This window comes from Phalaenopsis equestris, unplaced genomic scaffold (assembly GCF_001263595.1).
Source record: "Phalaenopsis equestris unplaced genomic scaffold, ASM126359v1 Scaffold000251, whole genome shotgun sequence".
NCBI lineage: Eukaryota > Viridiplantae > Streptophyta > Magnoliopsida > Asparagales > Orchidaceae > Phalaenopsis > Phalaenopsis equestris.
Window position 1 is genome coordinate 1,334,844 of NW_018164693.1, and position 17,323 is coordinate 1,352,166.

Sequence of the window (17,323 nt, forward strand, 5' to 3'; positions counted from 1 at the left end):
ATTTTTGGGCAGAGCGGCGAGAAAATATTCCATCCGGACTAATCATTGGAGGTCACTTCGTCATATATGTTATCAGCGGATGAGGTGATCCTCGATTGTTAACCGTCCGGACATGAGAACGTCTAGATTGAATATTTTTCCGAGTGCGAGACACACTTAACATATTTTAGCAATTTTCACTAATAATATAATTATTTTGAAAAAAAAATGGACTATATTAACTAATGGTCATCGACCACCATGTCCACGCGTGGTGTTTTCAAAGCAACCAGCGGCCCAGAATTCTACCAGGCCCATGATTGTCCAACATAAAATAGTCTCATAAATTTAAAATTAAATTAAATTTTAAGTTTTTTTTCAACTAATCAATTAGCGCCATTAATAAAATGATTATTTTAAATAAATTACAGTAAGAGCGTCCGCGATATTTAAATCCAACTATGAGTGATTTCAGATCCGTTGCCTGTTCAAGGTTTGGTGTGTCTCGTGGGAAATGAAAAAGAGTGTCTCATTTTTTTAGGGGAGGAGAAATCCAGTTTCCTTCGTCTTCTTCGGCTGAAGAAGTTACAGATCTCTGTTTAGGTTGATTCGCTATAGTTGGGCTGATCGTTTCGCCGTTTCTTCGCTGGCGATTTTTGGTGATATTGCTGCTGCTTTTCAGGCATGGAGCTTGCCTATTCAGGAATCAGATGAAGTGGATAAGTTCACGTACCAGCAACGAACTAGTGCTCCTTTGGATGAATTGGTGAGCTGTTTTTACTGATTTTGTTTGTTTGGGTGAGTTTTGGTTGTTTATCTGATTGTTTTTGTTGGCGATCTGTGGTGCTAGGGGATTTTGGGTGAGGAAATAGTGAAGTTGAAGAAAGGAAAGTTCAGGATTCATTGAGAATAGTTGACGTTTTACTGTTGGAGCTTGTTGACTTGTGTCGTAGGAAGTTTTGTTGACTTTCGCTTGTGGATCGGAGCGGTGGAAGTGTGATCGCAAGGTTCGGAATATCATGACTCGTATGGAGTGATTGTTGTTTAGATCGGCGTCGCTTTGCTCTGTTTTAAGTGATCGATCTAATGTTTGATTGATGTTATCTGTTTTTTCTTTGATAGATTTGTTGTTATGGAGACGCTTGTTGTTCTCGCTCAGCATCGCAACCAGGCATGCAGAAGAAGCAAGTCACATATCTCTGATCGGTTCGAAACATCTTCTTCAAGTGGATTCAAAGGGATCAACTGTCGGACCTTCCAGTCCGGTACAGGAATTCTTCCGTCTCCTAAACCGGTTTTTGCTTCTTATGGTAATGCCCAGGAGTTCAACAGTCCGGAAATTCGATCAGAAACTCCAAAACCAAGCAGAAAAAGTAGCCCCATCGCAATTACTCCTAAACCATCCCCCAAGTTTTCTTCCTCCTGTGATGATCTCTCTTACTCTGAGCTCTGGGCTGGTCCAACATACTGTAACTCCCCTCCTCCGAGTTCTCTTCCCATCCCCAAGTTCTCTCTCCGCCAGAAAAGAAGTGTTTCTCTTGACCTTCCTGATTCGGACTCTGACATTGAGCTTAAGCCGGAGGCTAAATCTGCTCCAGCTTCCCCTGTACGGGATTGCCCCCTATCACTTGCTGATGATTTCTTACTCGGCACTGCTTCCGCGACACAAAATCTACGACGTATTCTGAACCTAGATCTTATGAACTGAGGTCTATTGAGGATTTGTGTTTCTTTACTGTTACAAGGTGGTGATGAGGTTGGTTTCGGATGAGCTGTATATACAAATTGTGAATAACTTGGTGAGTGGCGTCGCTTCTTACCAATCAAGATGGTCCTTTTCGAAAGAATCTTATAGAAGATCTAACGTAGCTGTATGTTTGATCATAAAATTGGGTGTTGCTCTCTCTGGTAATGGGCACTCCTTTGTCTGCGGAGGTTTCTAGCTTTAAATTTATCTATCCTTGATCTGAATCTGTCGTTTGTCATTTCTGTTGTAGAATCCTAGTAGTTTAGTGTATGACACATGGTTTCTGTACATCTCTTAGTAGGATAAGTAGGATTCATTGCTTATCAAGAGTGTGAGTGAGTCTCTTGTTTATTGTCTAAGTTACTTGTCTATGTATCATTTCTCCTCCCCTGCTCATCTACCCTCGTTTCTTTTGCTTTCTCACCTCATTCTTCTACTGACTATGATGCCTTCCGAAGGCTTCTTCTGTCCCTGCCCACTTTTTCTGGTTTTTTGTAAAGGAAAAGTTGGGAGGTTGGAAGAATGACTCCGCTCTTTTTTTTTTTTTTTCTTTGTTTATTTTTTCTTTCATATTGGTGCTGACAGTTGTTCTTCATTTGTGTGTGTGTGTGTGTGTGTGTTTTTTTAATATATCCAACTCCATAAATTTGACCTCTTGCTTCGTCTTTCACCTTAAAATTTTCATTTTTCATGTCCATCTCTATCTCTGCTACTCGTTGGCAAATGTCTCATCTTCTATTTCTTAGTTTCAGTGTCAGTCGGGTCTGCTTTTAGTTTTGTTGTTCAAAATCTAAATCTTCATGGAGTTCAGCTGAAAAAAAATCCCAATATCAAGGTAAGCATATCTATTCAATTTTCATTTTTCTAGCAGCACAAAACATTCCTGATTTTATGGAATCACCATCTAAAATTTCATCTTTTTTTTTGCTAGTTTTGTACTGGAGAATGTACTGGTGCTGGTTCTTCTTTCATCAGACGCGGTAATGTAATCCTTGTCTTTGCATCCTTTATGAACAACGGCTATCGCCGGTAGTTTAGTTTATCTGTAAAATTGCTGTTCTGTTGGATGGCAATTCGACTATAAATTTAGTATTTGATTTTATGTCTGTATGTTTCAAATTTTCTTATGATACTATGCTGTTTGATTTTCGTTTGATTTTCAAACAAAATGTATACTATGCTGTTTGATTTTCAAACAAAATGTATTTTTTTTTTTTCATTTTCCATCCGTCTGAATTTCTAAATTTTTATTGGGGCACATACATGCATACCACACAATTCTTATGTTTTTGCATATCTAACACTTAAACATTGCTCTTTACGTTATACCACACAAATCTTTAATTTCGCATAAAAAGCGCCACTATTTAACTTCGATGTGAAATATACCTTGTTATGCATAGGTATATGTAAAAATTGATGTTTGGGTGTTGGATATAAGAACTGAGGTGGTATGTATGTAAATCTTCCATTTTCTTATATGCTTCTGAAATCTGCTAGCTCACCATTGTTTCAATGTTTTTTTAGTAGTATTTTATAATTGTAATTCAGGATCGGTTTTTTGGCTTATCGATTTGGTGGATTTGATTTGTATTTTTAAATTGATCAATAATAACTCATTAATGGAACGTATTTAATTGTGCGGCAATTCCAGTCTTTAAACACTCTTCAAAGTTAATCGACTTGACCAACTCTCTGGGTTAAACACTCTTCAAAGAATCGACTTGACCAACTCTCTGGGTTTTGTTTCAATACTTATTACGTAGACAATATTGCTAAATATTTGCATGGGGCAGTGCAATGGGATATGAATTTTCGTCTACATTTTCAACAAATTTGGGACGTTTGTCGTGGCTTTTGTTTTGCAATTTCTTAGCCGCAAAAGAAGGAAAAGAAAGGAAAAGATAAACCCGAATTTGTCCTTAGCAACATGAAGAAATCAGCATTAATACACAACACAGTCACCTTTTTATAAAAGAAGAGGTGTAGCTGATCATTATGGTCTTTACACTTCACAGAGGCTTCTCATTGAAGAGTGCACAATAATGAATAATCCATAAATACAATATTATCAATCTTTCTTATTTTTTTTTTTATTAAGAGGGATAGGATTTAATAAATTGTCATGAATCAACAATCTTTAAAAGAGGGAGAAGTTGAGCCGAGTAATAGGGTAAATGGATGGGATCCCCAAAGCCACTTTCATCTTCGGTTTGAATTAAGAGATCTGGCTACTGGCATGATTGGACCAAGCTTGCCTTTTGATGAGTTTTTTGAAGAGCATCATGCTTGTTGTAAAGAACAAAGATGGCGTCTCCTAGGGCATAGTATTACGTTTCATTGGGAAGGTTAGTAAAATTGTTACAAGCCATCCATGTGCTTTGGAAGACGGGGGTTAGGTAGGTTGGGCCATATTGGGGGAGTGGTCAGAGCATGTCACCTCCATAATTTTATAATAAGAATGGGGAAGGATATCAACCTAACCTTCATTAATTAAGGATCTATCAAGCAAAACTCATTTTTGAATTACCAATGTTTATTGATTGATATATATATATATATATCCTAATTATTATTTTTAAATATTTTAATATCTTATCATACATCAAGTATATCCATCCTTGTAGATAAACATAAAATAGTTTGGGTTGAGGTTAAACAATTCAAATTGAAGATCACTGAAGATTAATATTCAATTCAATTTTATTTTTAAAAAATTTACATACAATAAAACCTTTAATCTAAAATTGGATAAAATTTATAAAAATTTAAAATCGTAATCATATCATGAAAATGAATATATTTCACTGGAATAGTCACTGTGATATTTTAAGATATGGTGATAGCTATAATTATGAAATTATAAAAGTTAGACATCTATATTCGTAGGAAAATATTGCCTGCGTGAGAAGATTATAACAGTTCAAATTAAATTAATTCAAATATTAGAATTAAATGATGGTTATAGGCAAAGCTATACGTAAGAATTTGACTGATAATTTGAGTCCACAGGACACATTGAAGCTTCCTTCTGGAAACGGCAAAGTGCTTTCGTCATTCATCTTACCACTTTCAACTGCGGAAAGGTTGTGTAAATTGAAGCATATTAGGGCACCAAATTTAGTCGAAATAGTCCATTTTTCGTTTTTTCTATTAATTATTCAAACCATATAATTTAATAGTTCTATAGCCTAGTTGGATTTATTATTACACTTACCTACCTACCATATATGAGTCACTGAACCTTGGTATATATGTGTATGTATATATGGGTGGGTGCATTTATGTCTCTCACTCATCATTCTAGAAAATTAATATCAAACCTAAATTCATTAAAGATTTTTTATAAACATAAAATCAACATTGATCTTAAAGAGAATGAATGGTCCAAAAGAGTGTAGTGTAGGTTGCCCCCACTATTAGGAGATTGTAAGGTCCACTTGACTGATTGAGAGAAGTCATACGAGCCAAGCGAATAAGGCTAAAATCGAGTCAAATGAGTAGTCAAGCCACCCACTACAAAGACAACCAACATAACATGTTAGCCTACAATCTATTATGGTCGATCAAAAGGAAAATCCGGTTTCACAATATTTTCAATCATCTCATGGACACCCCAATGGCTCCTCACCAAGGATCAAGTATCGACAACCATGTTAGATCAGCTGATCAACTCATGCCAACCAAGTTCAACCAATCGAGTTGATCATGTCGACCTGAAGTCATCTAAGCTTTGTTGGCCAAGCTAGAAAGCATCAAGAAATAACTTATACATGTAAAATATCAAAAATACCACGGTGACCTCTTCCAAAAAAAGGGGCAAAAAATGTAACACCATCATTGTATCCTCTCTCTCTCTCTCTCTCTATCTCTCTATCTATCTCTTCTTATTTATGTTCTATGTCTTGCATGTTATTCACGGTCAAATCTGAATTCAACATTTTGGATTAATTTAAATTTTAATTAAGACTGAACCCATTATAACTTTATCTACAAGTATAGATTTTTAAGAAGCCCATAAATAATAATATAAGAAATGTAATTGAATTTTTTTTTTTTTTTGGATTGAATAATAATATAAGAAATGTGTACTTTTTTCTGGTGAGGTATTGTCAATATTATTTGATTTCAAAAGAAGTCACTTTCTGCCAGAATGAGATTAATTTTTCTTTGCATAAATACTATTTGGTCTTATATATTTCTTATACATTATCTTTTTTTTTTTTTATGAATTTTTGTACTTTTGTTTTTGGTCAAAAAAGGCAAATTTAATTCATTTGCTTGTTGATTTTATTTACTTAAATTTCTTGTGGGAAATTGTCATGCATTTTACTATCATTTCATTATTAGTTTGGCATAAAATTTAATGGTGTTATCTTTCATTTCAAAAAAATAGGCTTTGGGTGAACCCTATAATTATTTCCTTCCATTAAGACATCCAATGCAATATACTAATTGCACTAATGCATCATATCCTAAGTGATTATGCATCAAATTATTGTGGGAGTGTAATTTGAAGTTTTTAAAACCAAAGTTACATGACAATATTACGAAAGAAGGTTGAAGTGACTACCTTTGATGGTAATATTGATCCTAAAGCTTTGTATATCGTAATTACTCCATGCTCTTAGTTTCTTTCAATCACAACTCATATTTGATGAATAATAAGTGTAATTTATGAAAATAAATTTAAGTAATTAAACTAAAATTTATTGGATGAATATAAAGTGATAAATGTTGAAATGAGCAAAGGAGGGAAAGAAAAATGGGCTGAAATAAAATAACTAAAAGGTACATATTTGCCTTAATCATATTCACTCAACTTATCAATTTATTTCATTAAATGAATATGCAAAAAAATTTGAAGAGCACTAGTTGAATATTGAGTTCATCGAAGATGCTAGAACCATATTCTTATGGTTTATGTCTCATTGGAGATGTGATATCATAAGAAATAACAACTATATTTTATCACTTGGCATACTTTTCAACTTTATAAATTGAAGAAATGTTTGAATTTCTTACATCTAAGAGGATTACTATGTATTTAAGAAGTGCATCACTTTATCAAAATAATCAAGTTCTATCACTCACATGTTGAGTGCCAAATCTCCTTATTAAATTTGTTTCTAAGAAAATTTTGAATTTATTTTAAATGTATTATCTTTGGTATCATTTAAAACATTAATCACATCCAAAAGCATATAAAGTAGATTCGGTAGATAAATGCAACATTTATGTCTCAAAACTGAAATTTAGGTGTTAGATCTATAAATACGTTGGGCTTGTTTTGGTTCATTATAAAATTTAAAATTAAATTGAGAAATATTGTATGATTAACATTCAATTAAGAGTGATCATATTTTTATTTTATGTTAAATAGAGAGAAAAGTATATTAATAGACGTTAGTCATATATTCACAATAAAATTAGGTCAAATAAAATTTCATTTTGACCATTCAAAATCTTGTGCGATAAAGCTGCAACTCAGTTTCAGGGTGCATTGGGGGCAGCGGTGTGATGGCGGTAGCACTACACTTATTTGGGTTTAACAATTTTGTCTGTTTTTACAAAAACCTGCATTTTACAACCCGACACAACCTAAGTGTGTGGTTGCTAGAAAGATATGTTTGACAGTAGTGTGTTTTGAAAAAAAAAAAACTTGTTTAATAGTCATAACAACTTTTTGAACAACTTCACAGTTGCTTCTTCAAACAGCTGTAATTGCCCCAAACAAACCCTTAATGTAACTTAACTCTTTAGAATGTCAAGGGGCTTGAGGTCCATTTGAGGCAGCTACAACTCAGAAGCAGTTGTGAAACTGCTTTTGAAGAAATCGTTTTTCAAAAAGCTGCAACGACAATTACAAATTTATTTTATTTTCAAAAAATTATACCGCAACTTTTTGACCGCCACCACACTTTAACAGCTCAGATTAAAAAAGTAGTTTTTTATCACAGAAATTTCTAAAAACAACACGAAAACAATTCCCCAAACGGAATTGTGGTGACGATCTGAAAAAGCAAAGCAGAGATAAAGCTATCCTAAACAGACCCTTGATTTGCTTTAATTATTTTATTCAAGATCTATTTCTTCAACACATCAATTTGGCTTAAAATACTAACTGCATTGAGAAACCAAACCCTGATTCATCTTTGCATCAATAAATATTTAAAAAAAAGGAAAAAAAAAATCGTTAGAAATCAGGAATGAAGACATGCAATATAACTTAAAGCCACGAATTTGATGGGGCTAAAAATGGCAATACTCTACACTAGGACTAAAAAACGGTGGCATGCCTTGTAATTATGAATTTGTTTTCAATAACATTCAAAATTTACAGTCGTGCGTTGAAAGATGAGCAGCAAATACTAACAAAAAAAACATTTAGTTCTACAAAACATATTAACATTTAAAAAAGCAATGGAAAGCAAGTAGCAGGTGTACTTAAGGACGGTGAATTCGGGCAGAAGCAGCAGCAAACAGTGTTCTGAAACTTGCAGTTCTTTTACAGTGAGGAAACAAATTTTCAGTTAAGAAACTTGTTTTCCAATTCTATTTTCCTTTGGTAAGAGCCAAAACAGCACCTTTAAGCTCAACGCAGACACATATGTGGCTTCAAAGCATTCATTCTGAGTATTCCTTCCAAAGTTGATTGAGAAGAAGAAAAGCCAAAAGATGATGATCAGCTCAACTTGGTTTGGTTCGTATCGGACCTCTTTTCTTCTGGCATATCAGCTGGAAGTAAGGTCAGGAGCGGCAGAGGTAGCAATGAGCTGAGATTACAAAGAATGATTAAGAGAGACAAATTGGTGAAACTATCCTTGGTGATGCCAAGAAGTTGAGTCAGGCCAGCACCCATAAGACCACCAGATACACTTCCGCCATTTGAGATGGACATTAAAGTAGCAAAAAGAGTTGCTTCCATGCCGGCCGGGCACAGCCGAGCCGCTAGAACTAGTACAGGCATGAATGAGGCCTGCAACATTGGTTACAAAAGGAGGTGAGTAGCTGATGATTGATGGTGGTGATTTTTTTCTCAACGAACTTTGGGAAAAATAGTTTCCGCCCCCCTAAAAATCATCTCCATATTCTGATCTATTCATGACTGTTTATAATTTACACACCAAAAATATTTAGATATGTTGTACCTTCTATAGCAGCATCACCTACTTTATCGAAGGCAAACTCAATAACGCCACAAAATTTGGCGATTACTGCTAGGCGTAATGAGCCGAAGATTCAATTCCTCTTTTAAATTAACTGGGTGGTAACTGCACTGGTGCAGTACATTAGTTCATGTGAGATACTGGAGAAGTTTGGAAAATATATATTTTTAGTAAAATTTTGAAATTAAGATGATGTTAAATAAGTGGGAAAGTACCATTTTGGTATCCAAAGCCAAAGAAGATATTCAGGATGGCAGTAATTAATTTGTAATATTTAATATATAAGAATCAATTACATTGATAAGAAATACAGGCTTTGAAAAAATATATTGACGGTAAAGAATCAAATTAATTTTATATCAAGGATAACTATTCTGGACATGGTTTTTGTATAGAAATCAAAGAGAGGATCCTCATGATTTTCATTTATCAATAGAAAGCATACGACCAAAATACCATATGAATTGACTTGGTGCATATAAAGAAAAAAAAAAACATTAATGAATTGACTTGGTGCATATAAAGGGTGCATATAAAGAAAAAAAAAAACATTAATAAAAATTTATTTCCATTATTAAAGATATACAGGGCATCAACTAATATTAGTATTATTTATAGAGTAAACAAGGGGCTTCTAATCTTATTAAGGTTATAATCAAGGATCAACATTAAGTCTATAATTTGCTAATCAAAATGCTCATAAGTCACAATAAAGTATTCTAGTGTATGCTTTTTTCCTAATGACATGATTTTAAATGTGAAATCTTCCTAGAAATAAGTAAGAAAATCAGATCGTTTAAAACACCATTGAGGAGATAAAAGACCTAGAATAAACAAAAGTAGATGATATGCGACTTCATTGGCAATGATAATTAACTATCAAAACTAATAAAGCATAAATTAATGCCAATGCGCAATCTATTTAAGTATTGTGAGCTCCAAAAATTCCCATCGCTCCCTGAAAGCTCTGCATTTTTTTTTTTGTTTTTTGTTTTGTTGAGAGAGCTTTGAAATGTTGAATTTTCAGAACGCACATTCGATTGTAGATATAACAATACCCAGAGATTTCGCCCTCATTCAGCTAGAACTTTCTGCTCTGAGATTCGAGTTTTTCCATAGGCGCAAGCCTCTATGGTTAATTAGTCCTCCCAATAAAATGAGAACACTTTCAACTAAGACTAGTCATTAAGAATTGCATATGCAACATACAATAGCAGTAGACTTAAGATTTTAAATTGTAAAATTCATAACTTGAAGCTTAAAGTGGTTGGGGGAATCAAGACGAAATTCGATCAAGTTCTCATGGTTCCGTCATCCTGGATCGTTATGGTTCTTGATTTACTTAGTCAGAGGAGGTAGTCGACCCAAAATGACAATGATTCTTGTTAATAACGATGAGTTGTGTCGACCAAGAGATCCTTGTAGATCTGGGATCAATATTTGTCTAAGAGAACAAATTTAGGCCGACTTTAATAATAAAAGACTTTATGCCAATCAATTTTATTTGTATGATTAACACCTCAAAGCGTAGAAAATCGTTGGGAATATACGGGCTGTGGTCGTGACTGTAATATAATGGCGTCATTTGAAGACAACCACCCGGTCAAAGGGCTATGGTAATAACCGTCGATTTGTGGTGTCATATGGAGGCAAAACCATGCAGACAGAGGACTTTGACTACGTTTTTACCAGCATGTGATTGTTTTTATTGTGAATATAGAAGTGCATTTGATATGACATTCGCTCTTTACAAGTAAAAGTTTATTAAAAATTTGCACCCTCGACAAACTGTTGCAAAGAGGGGATGAATTTTGCTTTTGAATTTTTAAATGATTGAATTTTAGCTTGAATTTCAATTAATTATTTTGAAAATTGTGATTTAAAAGAATGACTACTCCGGTTAAAATATTAGATAAACCCGACTATCATCGGCGATTTGAGAATTTAAAACTTATATTTGAAGAGGAAGCATTTAGTTTTGTTAATTTAGACTTTTTGGGTAATAAACGTCAGCTACTATCTTCCAAGGAGGAGAATCAGACTAGGTAATTTGGACTTGTAAATTATTATTTTAGGATTTGAACGTTTATTTCAAAACTATTAGACTCGTCAACTTCAGTCCTTACGAGGGGGAGGATCAGACTTAATTGGGTGGGATGTTTATTTCAGATCATCTCCGCTCCAACCCTGCCCTATAGACAAAGCGGCTTGATTAATCTGCGCAGCATTCTTAAACCTAATATTTGAGCGTTCAATATATATATATATATTGGTTGAAGCACTTGCGGGCTAATTTTGAAATTGTGTTATACAAGATTTTGAGATTACACATAATTGACCCATAAATGTCTTAAAATTTTTATAGTCTGAGAGCGTTCAACTTATTATTCATATACCTTAAAAGCACTTGTACAAGTTCCAAAGTCTTGTATTTGACTTTAAGAAAGCCTTGAACTTTAAGATTACACATTTCTTTTATCATTTAGAACATAGGATGCTTGAAGCAAGTGTTATGATTTTTTGGCTAATACTTTCATTTTGAGTTTTATGAAGGATCATCTTTTACTTGCTAGTAGATGTATTGCGATTCCGGTGACGACATTTCAAAATTTCAAAAGGTTTTATATTTGAATTATTTTTCGTCCATTAGAAGTCTAAGTCCGAAAAACTCTATTTTGAATTGATTTCCAAGCTCTAGGGGCCTAAGTCTAAATAGCTCAATTTCAAAATATTTTTTTAATTCTTGTAAGCTTAAACTTTAAAGTCTAAATTTTAATATTTTTAAGTCCTGAATTTTTATGTTTTAAAAGCGTTGAGAGCCTAATTTCTTTAAAAGCCCGAGTCCTCGATATTTTAAAACCTACGAGCCTAAACTTAAAAGCTCGAGTTTCCAAATTATTTTAAAATTCAAAATGAGTCATTTTATTTTCTTTTATAGCCTCAAAATTTCAAATATTTTAGGTTGATTATAATTCCAAATCACTGAAAATTCCAGCAGCTTTCTGACGTCAACCCTTGTTAGGGGGCATGGGAGAATGCCAACATTCCCAGCTATATCAAAATAATCGTTAGCCAGTGTCGTAAGACACTATGGTCCGGGAGCAAGAACAACATTTAACCCGTGATCTCAAAATATGCAACGGGCCTTCAAAATACCTGCAGAAAATGTTAGGTTACAAATTAACATCCTCATTTCGACAGCCTCCAAGTGTCAACCGGTGCAAAGGGGCACAGAATAGTGTCAACCTTCTCAGCTATTTCAACAGAACCGCTCGTCAGTGTTTTAAGACACTACGACCAGGGAGCAAAAAGAGTATTTAACCCGCAAACTCAAAAGATGCGACGTGCCTTCAATGTATGTGCAGAAAATGCTAGGTCACAAATAAACATTCTCTATTTTTAAAAATAATAACCGGATAATGCCGAGAATTGGGTCGATCGTGCAAAGGCTTCGACGGAAGGAGGCGAAGCAGGTTAGGGAGGCGCAAAATAGAGAAGATTGCTCATCTCTAGCATGAGAAGGGCAGAATGGAGCGGGCACTGTGCAAAGGAGCAGACACGGTCTGTAGAGGAACTCGATTGCGAACTTAATGAAATAAAAGCAGAGCATGCGCAAAAGAAGGAAAAAGCAGAGAGGCAGTGAAGTTGCACGTGGAGCGATGAACAGTGGGGTAGCTTTGTGAGTACGATTAGAGAGAACAGAAGCGAGGACTCTTGTCGTGTATGGAAATTTTCACACGTAGCTATCATGCTAGCGACTTCTTGCTTGCTCCTGTGCGACTATGTTGGGGGAAAGTGTTCACAAAGACTGAGAAGGAAGACAGAGATGGGGAGAAGGAAGACAGAGACGGGATGGTGAGTAGTTTAAAACAGGGAAGAAGAGAAAACTGGTGGAGTGCGACTTGGAACAAGTACAGCCTAAGCAGAAGGATTATGGAGAAGAAGAAAGAAGAAGTGAAGGAGAACGAGTGCAAACCTACGTGTGGTGAAGTGTTGTAGGGCTTCGATGATTTCAACGAGAAATATATATGAACTTTCTTGAATGGAGTTCGGACAAGAAGAATATTGCGTAGATTTTGAACAAAAATAGAGAACGAGAGGGTATGGAATGGCAAGGATAGAAAATGGAACGAAAAAATGCGAATGAGTGTGAATAAAATCGGAAAGTGGCTTTCTTCGTCTATTTGTAACTGACAGGGAGAGCGAGAGCAGTAGTTTCCTCGAGGCGGTAGGAGGCCACAAACTAATTAGTTAATTAATTGATAATTAATTAATTAAAAAAAAATCTATCTCCTTTTTATTTCATGGTCAACAAGTATCTTACATTTATTAAATGAAAAAGAATATAGACAAGGATAAAACTTCTCTTACATTTATTAAATGAAAAAGAATATAGACAAGGATAAAACTTCTCTAGTTAAAACTGCATCATTGAAATGAAGAAGAGCTTCGAGTGTACTATGCAATAAGAGAAAAAATTAAGGCTTGAGCTTCATTTGGGACAATTACTTGACAGATTTTGTGATAGAAAAAGCAGCCAACAAAATGATATTTCCACTTACATGCTAGTTTTTCACAACGTTCTAAAAATAGTATTAGAAAAGCTACTTTTGAAAAGCATAATTAAAATTATGATTTACAATAGTGACACAGACATGAAATTGACAACATTATATAACTATAAAAAGTATAACACAAATCATTATGGGTACAGTATTCTACTTAATAAATTATTAAAACTAAATATGTGATTTCTTTTTTTTTTTAAAAAAAATCTTTGATCAAGTATAATATCACTTACATATACTTATTGAAAAAGTTTAACAATAAAAAAAGATAAACAATATTAAAAATAAAAATAAAGGATTGCGTGTATTGATATCTCAAGGACAAGTTGCCCTCATGCACATGCCATTGCAGCATGAAGAGTCATAAATGATCATGTCTGATCTTTCTCAAAACTTAAGCTTGATTTGAAATGCCTCCAACATGGTTTAAAACATTACAGACACTGTCGGCATGTATGTGCCATGTAGATAAAAGTCATTGAAAATGTATGTGCCTCGTAGATAAAAGTCATTTGATAGACAAGTTGAGCAAAATAAAAATGAGAATGTTAAAATTGATATGTGGTAAATTCAGAGGAAAAAGTTGAGATTGGACAATATTAGAGAAAAAATCAGAGAATCATCTATTTAACATAATATAGCACAAAATAATTCCAAGCAATATGGATATGTACAACAAAGAATAAAGAGATAGGAAGATGAACTAAGAAGATAAGAGGAGGCAGTAAAATAAATTACAGTATTGTTAGTTTCTACGTATTTAAATGCTAGTGTATTTCACATGCAATATAAAATAAAATAAATGTATTCAAAATTGTAGTGCTCTATAGGTTATCAAATAAAATCAATAATCTAGTTTTGGTGTTTGTAGGAGTGCAAAGTGAACCAAATTATTTAGGGTTAGGTCGAATGGCCTTGTCGTGCTGGGGACAAAAGTTCACTTGTGAAACAAGTCATCATAGGTCAAAGGTCGCCGTCTCATGCAAAAGTATTGATATCAAAGTATCATGTGTGAATCACGACAAGGAGTTGTTTTCAGTTGAGCTGCAAGTCATGCACGCGATAGATTTGGCTTATCCCAACTTGGGTTGGATTGACATTGTCATGACAATCAATACATAGTTTGTACCTTTCACTTTCAAAACTGTGGAAGAAACATGATATTACTGTTCAAAATACCTATAATAAATTACATTCTTTAAAATGCCATAAAATTCCTCCCAGCCCAAAATTATACATCACATAAAAAAGCTCATTTCTGGTAAAAAACTGAAAAAAAAAAATTTATTCGAGTTTTATACCAACATCTTAGATATATTTGACTTATCCCAGCTTGGGTTGAATTGACATGGTCATGCAACCAAAAAATAGTTTGTTCCTTTTGCTTCTAAAATTGTGCAAATAACATGAGATTACTGTTCAAAATACCTCGAATAGATTACATTTAAAAATACCATAAACTTTCTCCCAGTCCAAATACATCGCATGATAAATCTCATTTTTTAGGGAAAAAAACTATATAAATACGTGAGTTTTATGCCAAAAACTTAGACATGAATAATTTTCATAAAGTTCTAAATAATATTAAGGTGAATGCTTATCCAAGTCTCATATCTAGGGCTATCAAAAGAGCTCCTTGTTTGCGAATAACTCATGTTCGGCTCACTAAGTAACTTGTGTATGAATTGTTCGTTAAACGAGCTGAACACGAATAAGCATTTGTTTAATTATTTTTGGCTCGCTTCGACTCCAATTAAGGAAATTATATATATTATTGATAAAATGTATATATATATATATATGGCGCTCACGCTTTGCTAGGGTTTCGCCATTGCGATCCCTGATTATTACTCCACTGTATCTCTTCGTTGATCAAGCTCTGCTCGTCGTTCGTCGATTTCGTCACTTCTGTCTGATTCGTCGTTGTCGCCACTGTTGACGTGCGTCGCCTGCTGCTCGTGCGTCATCTACTCTCGTGTCGTCTGTTGCTCGTACGTCGGCTGCGTCGGGCTCGGTTATTGGTGATCGTGCCTTCCAGTCGTCGCCTCTCGTCCTATTGCTCGAGCTGAAATCGCAGGGGTTTCGAGTTTTCACTCTTGCTCCCTGTTCTGGATTCAGAGTTTGCTCTCTGCTTTGCTTTCTTCACTGTTCTTAACGCCGCGTCTCCATCTATTGGGGATGGCTTCGGACAGATCGTATGTTGCTGCCCATGCGGGTGTCCACGCCTCAGGTATACCTGAATCGTGTTCTTTCCCTCTTTCGTTTGAGTGGGCAGAGGACATCAAAAAACCTGGTAGGAAAAATGGAAAGTCTGTCATCTTTTTACAGAAGCTGAAGGTATTCAACTTGCTTCCTCCTGTTGACTGAATTTAGTCAGAAAATTTTTGTATGATCATCCCGAAATAGAGCTAATTCGTAAGGAATACGAGTTTATGCACCTTGTTGGAGAGTAGAAATTTGGACTGTTATATTAAAAACACATTCTTATACAACTAAATAATGAAGAGTATTGCACGCGCTTATTTGCTAGAAAAAATAATCTGAATTGATAGAAGAGCAATGAATATTCTGAAATGGTATGTGGATTTTGATCCATTGACGGAACCACAAATCATTTTGGTTTGGATTTGCCTCCCTGGTCTGAAATTTCATTATTTTACTCAAAAATTGTTGTACTCTATTGCCTCAGCTTATGGTAAGCTACTCAAAACGGGCATTCCTCCTTTTAATTTTTCTCGTTCATCTAAAGTCAGAATACTTGTTGAAAGAAACATCACTTCATCCGCTTCTGAGAAAATTTGGTTGGGCATATAGCATCATGGATATTGACAAAAGATAGTGATTGAGTCTTTTCCTTCGTATTATTTGAACTGTCGTATGTTCGACCACTCCAATTCTCAATATCATCATCTACACACCCAACTCAGGCCAAAAAAACAGTGTGCTCCGCCAGAGGCAATGACTTTATCCTCTTCTGATCAACTCCAAATTATTAACACTATCGATCATCGGAAGGATGCCCCTGAATACTATGACAACCATTCAGTCCCCAGTTATAGCTCCCCTGACTTTGGAACCTCCTATCGTGGGGGAGAGAGATTCTTCAGACCCCATTGTTGACCTCATTTTTTAGGTCATTTCTTTTTCTAGGAGCCTAGGATCTAGCTCTAGGAATTCCTACTGACCATCCTAGAAAAAAACTAGAATTGAGACCCACCCTTTTAGAAATTCCAGTTACTTCCTATTTTTCTTTGATGTCTAACATTTATGGCACAAGACTATCGTCTTATGAACGAGCGGTTATGAGCTATTTTGTGAAGACTCAGAGGAAAAGTTCCCAATAGAACCTCAAGCCTTAGGAAGATATTCGTCACGACTTTTTCGTCACATACACACACAAAATACACAAAGTTCATGAAATTGCACGAAATCGGACTTCAATTAAGCCCAAAGGACGGGTGAAAATGCGAACTTCTTTGGATGACCTCCGACGACAAATTGGACTGCGTCAACGCGTCCAGGATACCCATTTTGGTAGGAAAGGACACTCATATTGCCATATTTTCGACACGAGAAAATTGACATGCAAATCGATGAATTTGTCAAAACGACTTCCGGTGGCGAAACGGACTGCGCCAGCGCGTCTGGAACGTCAGAATTACCCAAAATTGACATTCATTTTATGATGATGTGACACACTAATAAAAATGCACAAATCAAATTTTACTTTTTGAAATAATTAATATTTTCATATTTATATTATTAATAATCTTAATTATATACCCTAAATCGTATATTAATACGTTCAATTGCCCATTTATCTATCGCGGCTTGAGCGAAGCTCGGCTCGCCCCCCCCGC

General features: G+C 34.8%; 2 protein-coding genes across 4 annotated transcripts in view; one reads left to right on the forward strand and one right to left on the reverse strand.

The window, feature by feature from the left end:
• The first annotated feature begins 457 nt into the window (after positions 1 to 457).
• On the forward strand, positions 458 to 2,876 carry LOC110024301. Of its 2 annotated transcripts, none has more exons than XM_020724185.1 (4): positions 458 to 745; positions 830 to 986; positions 1,102 to 2,561; positions 2,658 to 2,876. In XM_020724185.1, the coding sequence occupies exon 3, from the start codon at positions 1,112 to 1,114 to the stop codon at positions 1,685 to 1,687; it is 576 nt and encodes a 191-aa protein (XP_020579844.1). In that variant the 5' UTR covers positions 458 to 745; positions 830 to 986; positions 1,102 to 1,111; the 3' UTR covers positions 1,688 to 2,561; positions 2,658 to 2,876. The 2 variants fall into 2 exon arrangements, with proteins under 2 accessions (XP_020579844.1, XP_020579845.1); XM_020724186.1 differs by having other exon boundaries at positions 1,102 to 1,778.
• Positions 2,877 to 7,931: 5,055 nt separating this feature from the next.
• The window catches only part of LOC110024211 (folate-biopterin transporter 1, chloroplastic), a 42,009-nt gene continuing 32,617 nt past the window's right edge, over positions 7,932 to 17,323 (reverse strand). For both annotated transcript variants that reach the window (XM_020724034.1, XM_020724033.1), the window contains exon 10: positions 7,932 to 8,705. In XM_020724034.1, coding sequence (XP_020579693.1) covers positions 8,412 to 8,705 — 294 coding nt within the window. In that variant the 3' untranslated portion in view covers positions 7,932 to 8,411. The remainder of the gene's footprint in view (positions 8,706 to 17,323) is intronic.

What these genes read in the sequence shown, in the direction of transcription:
- LOC110024301 (XM_020724185.1), top strand. Translation starts at nt 1,112, where the DNA reads ATGGAGACGCTTGTTGTTCTCGCTCAGCATCGCAACCAGGCATGCAGA.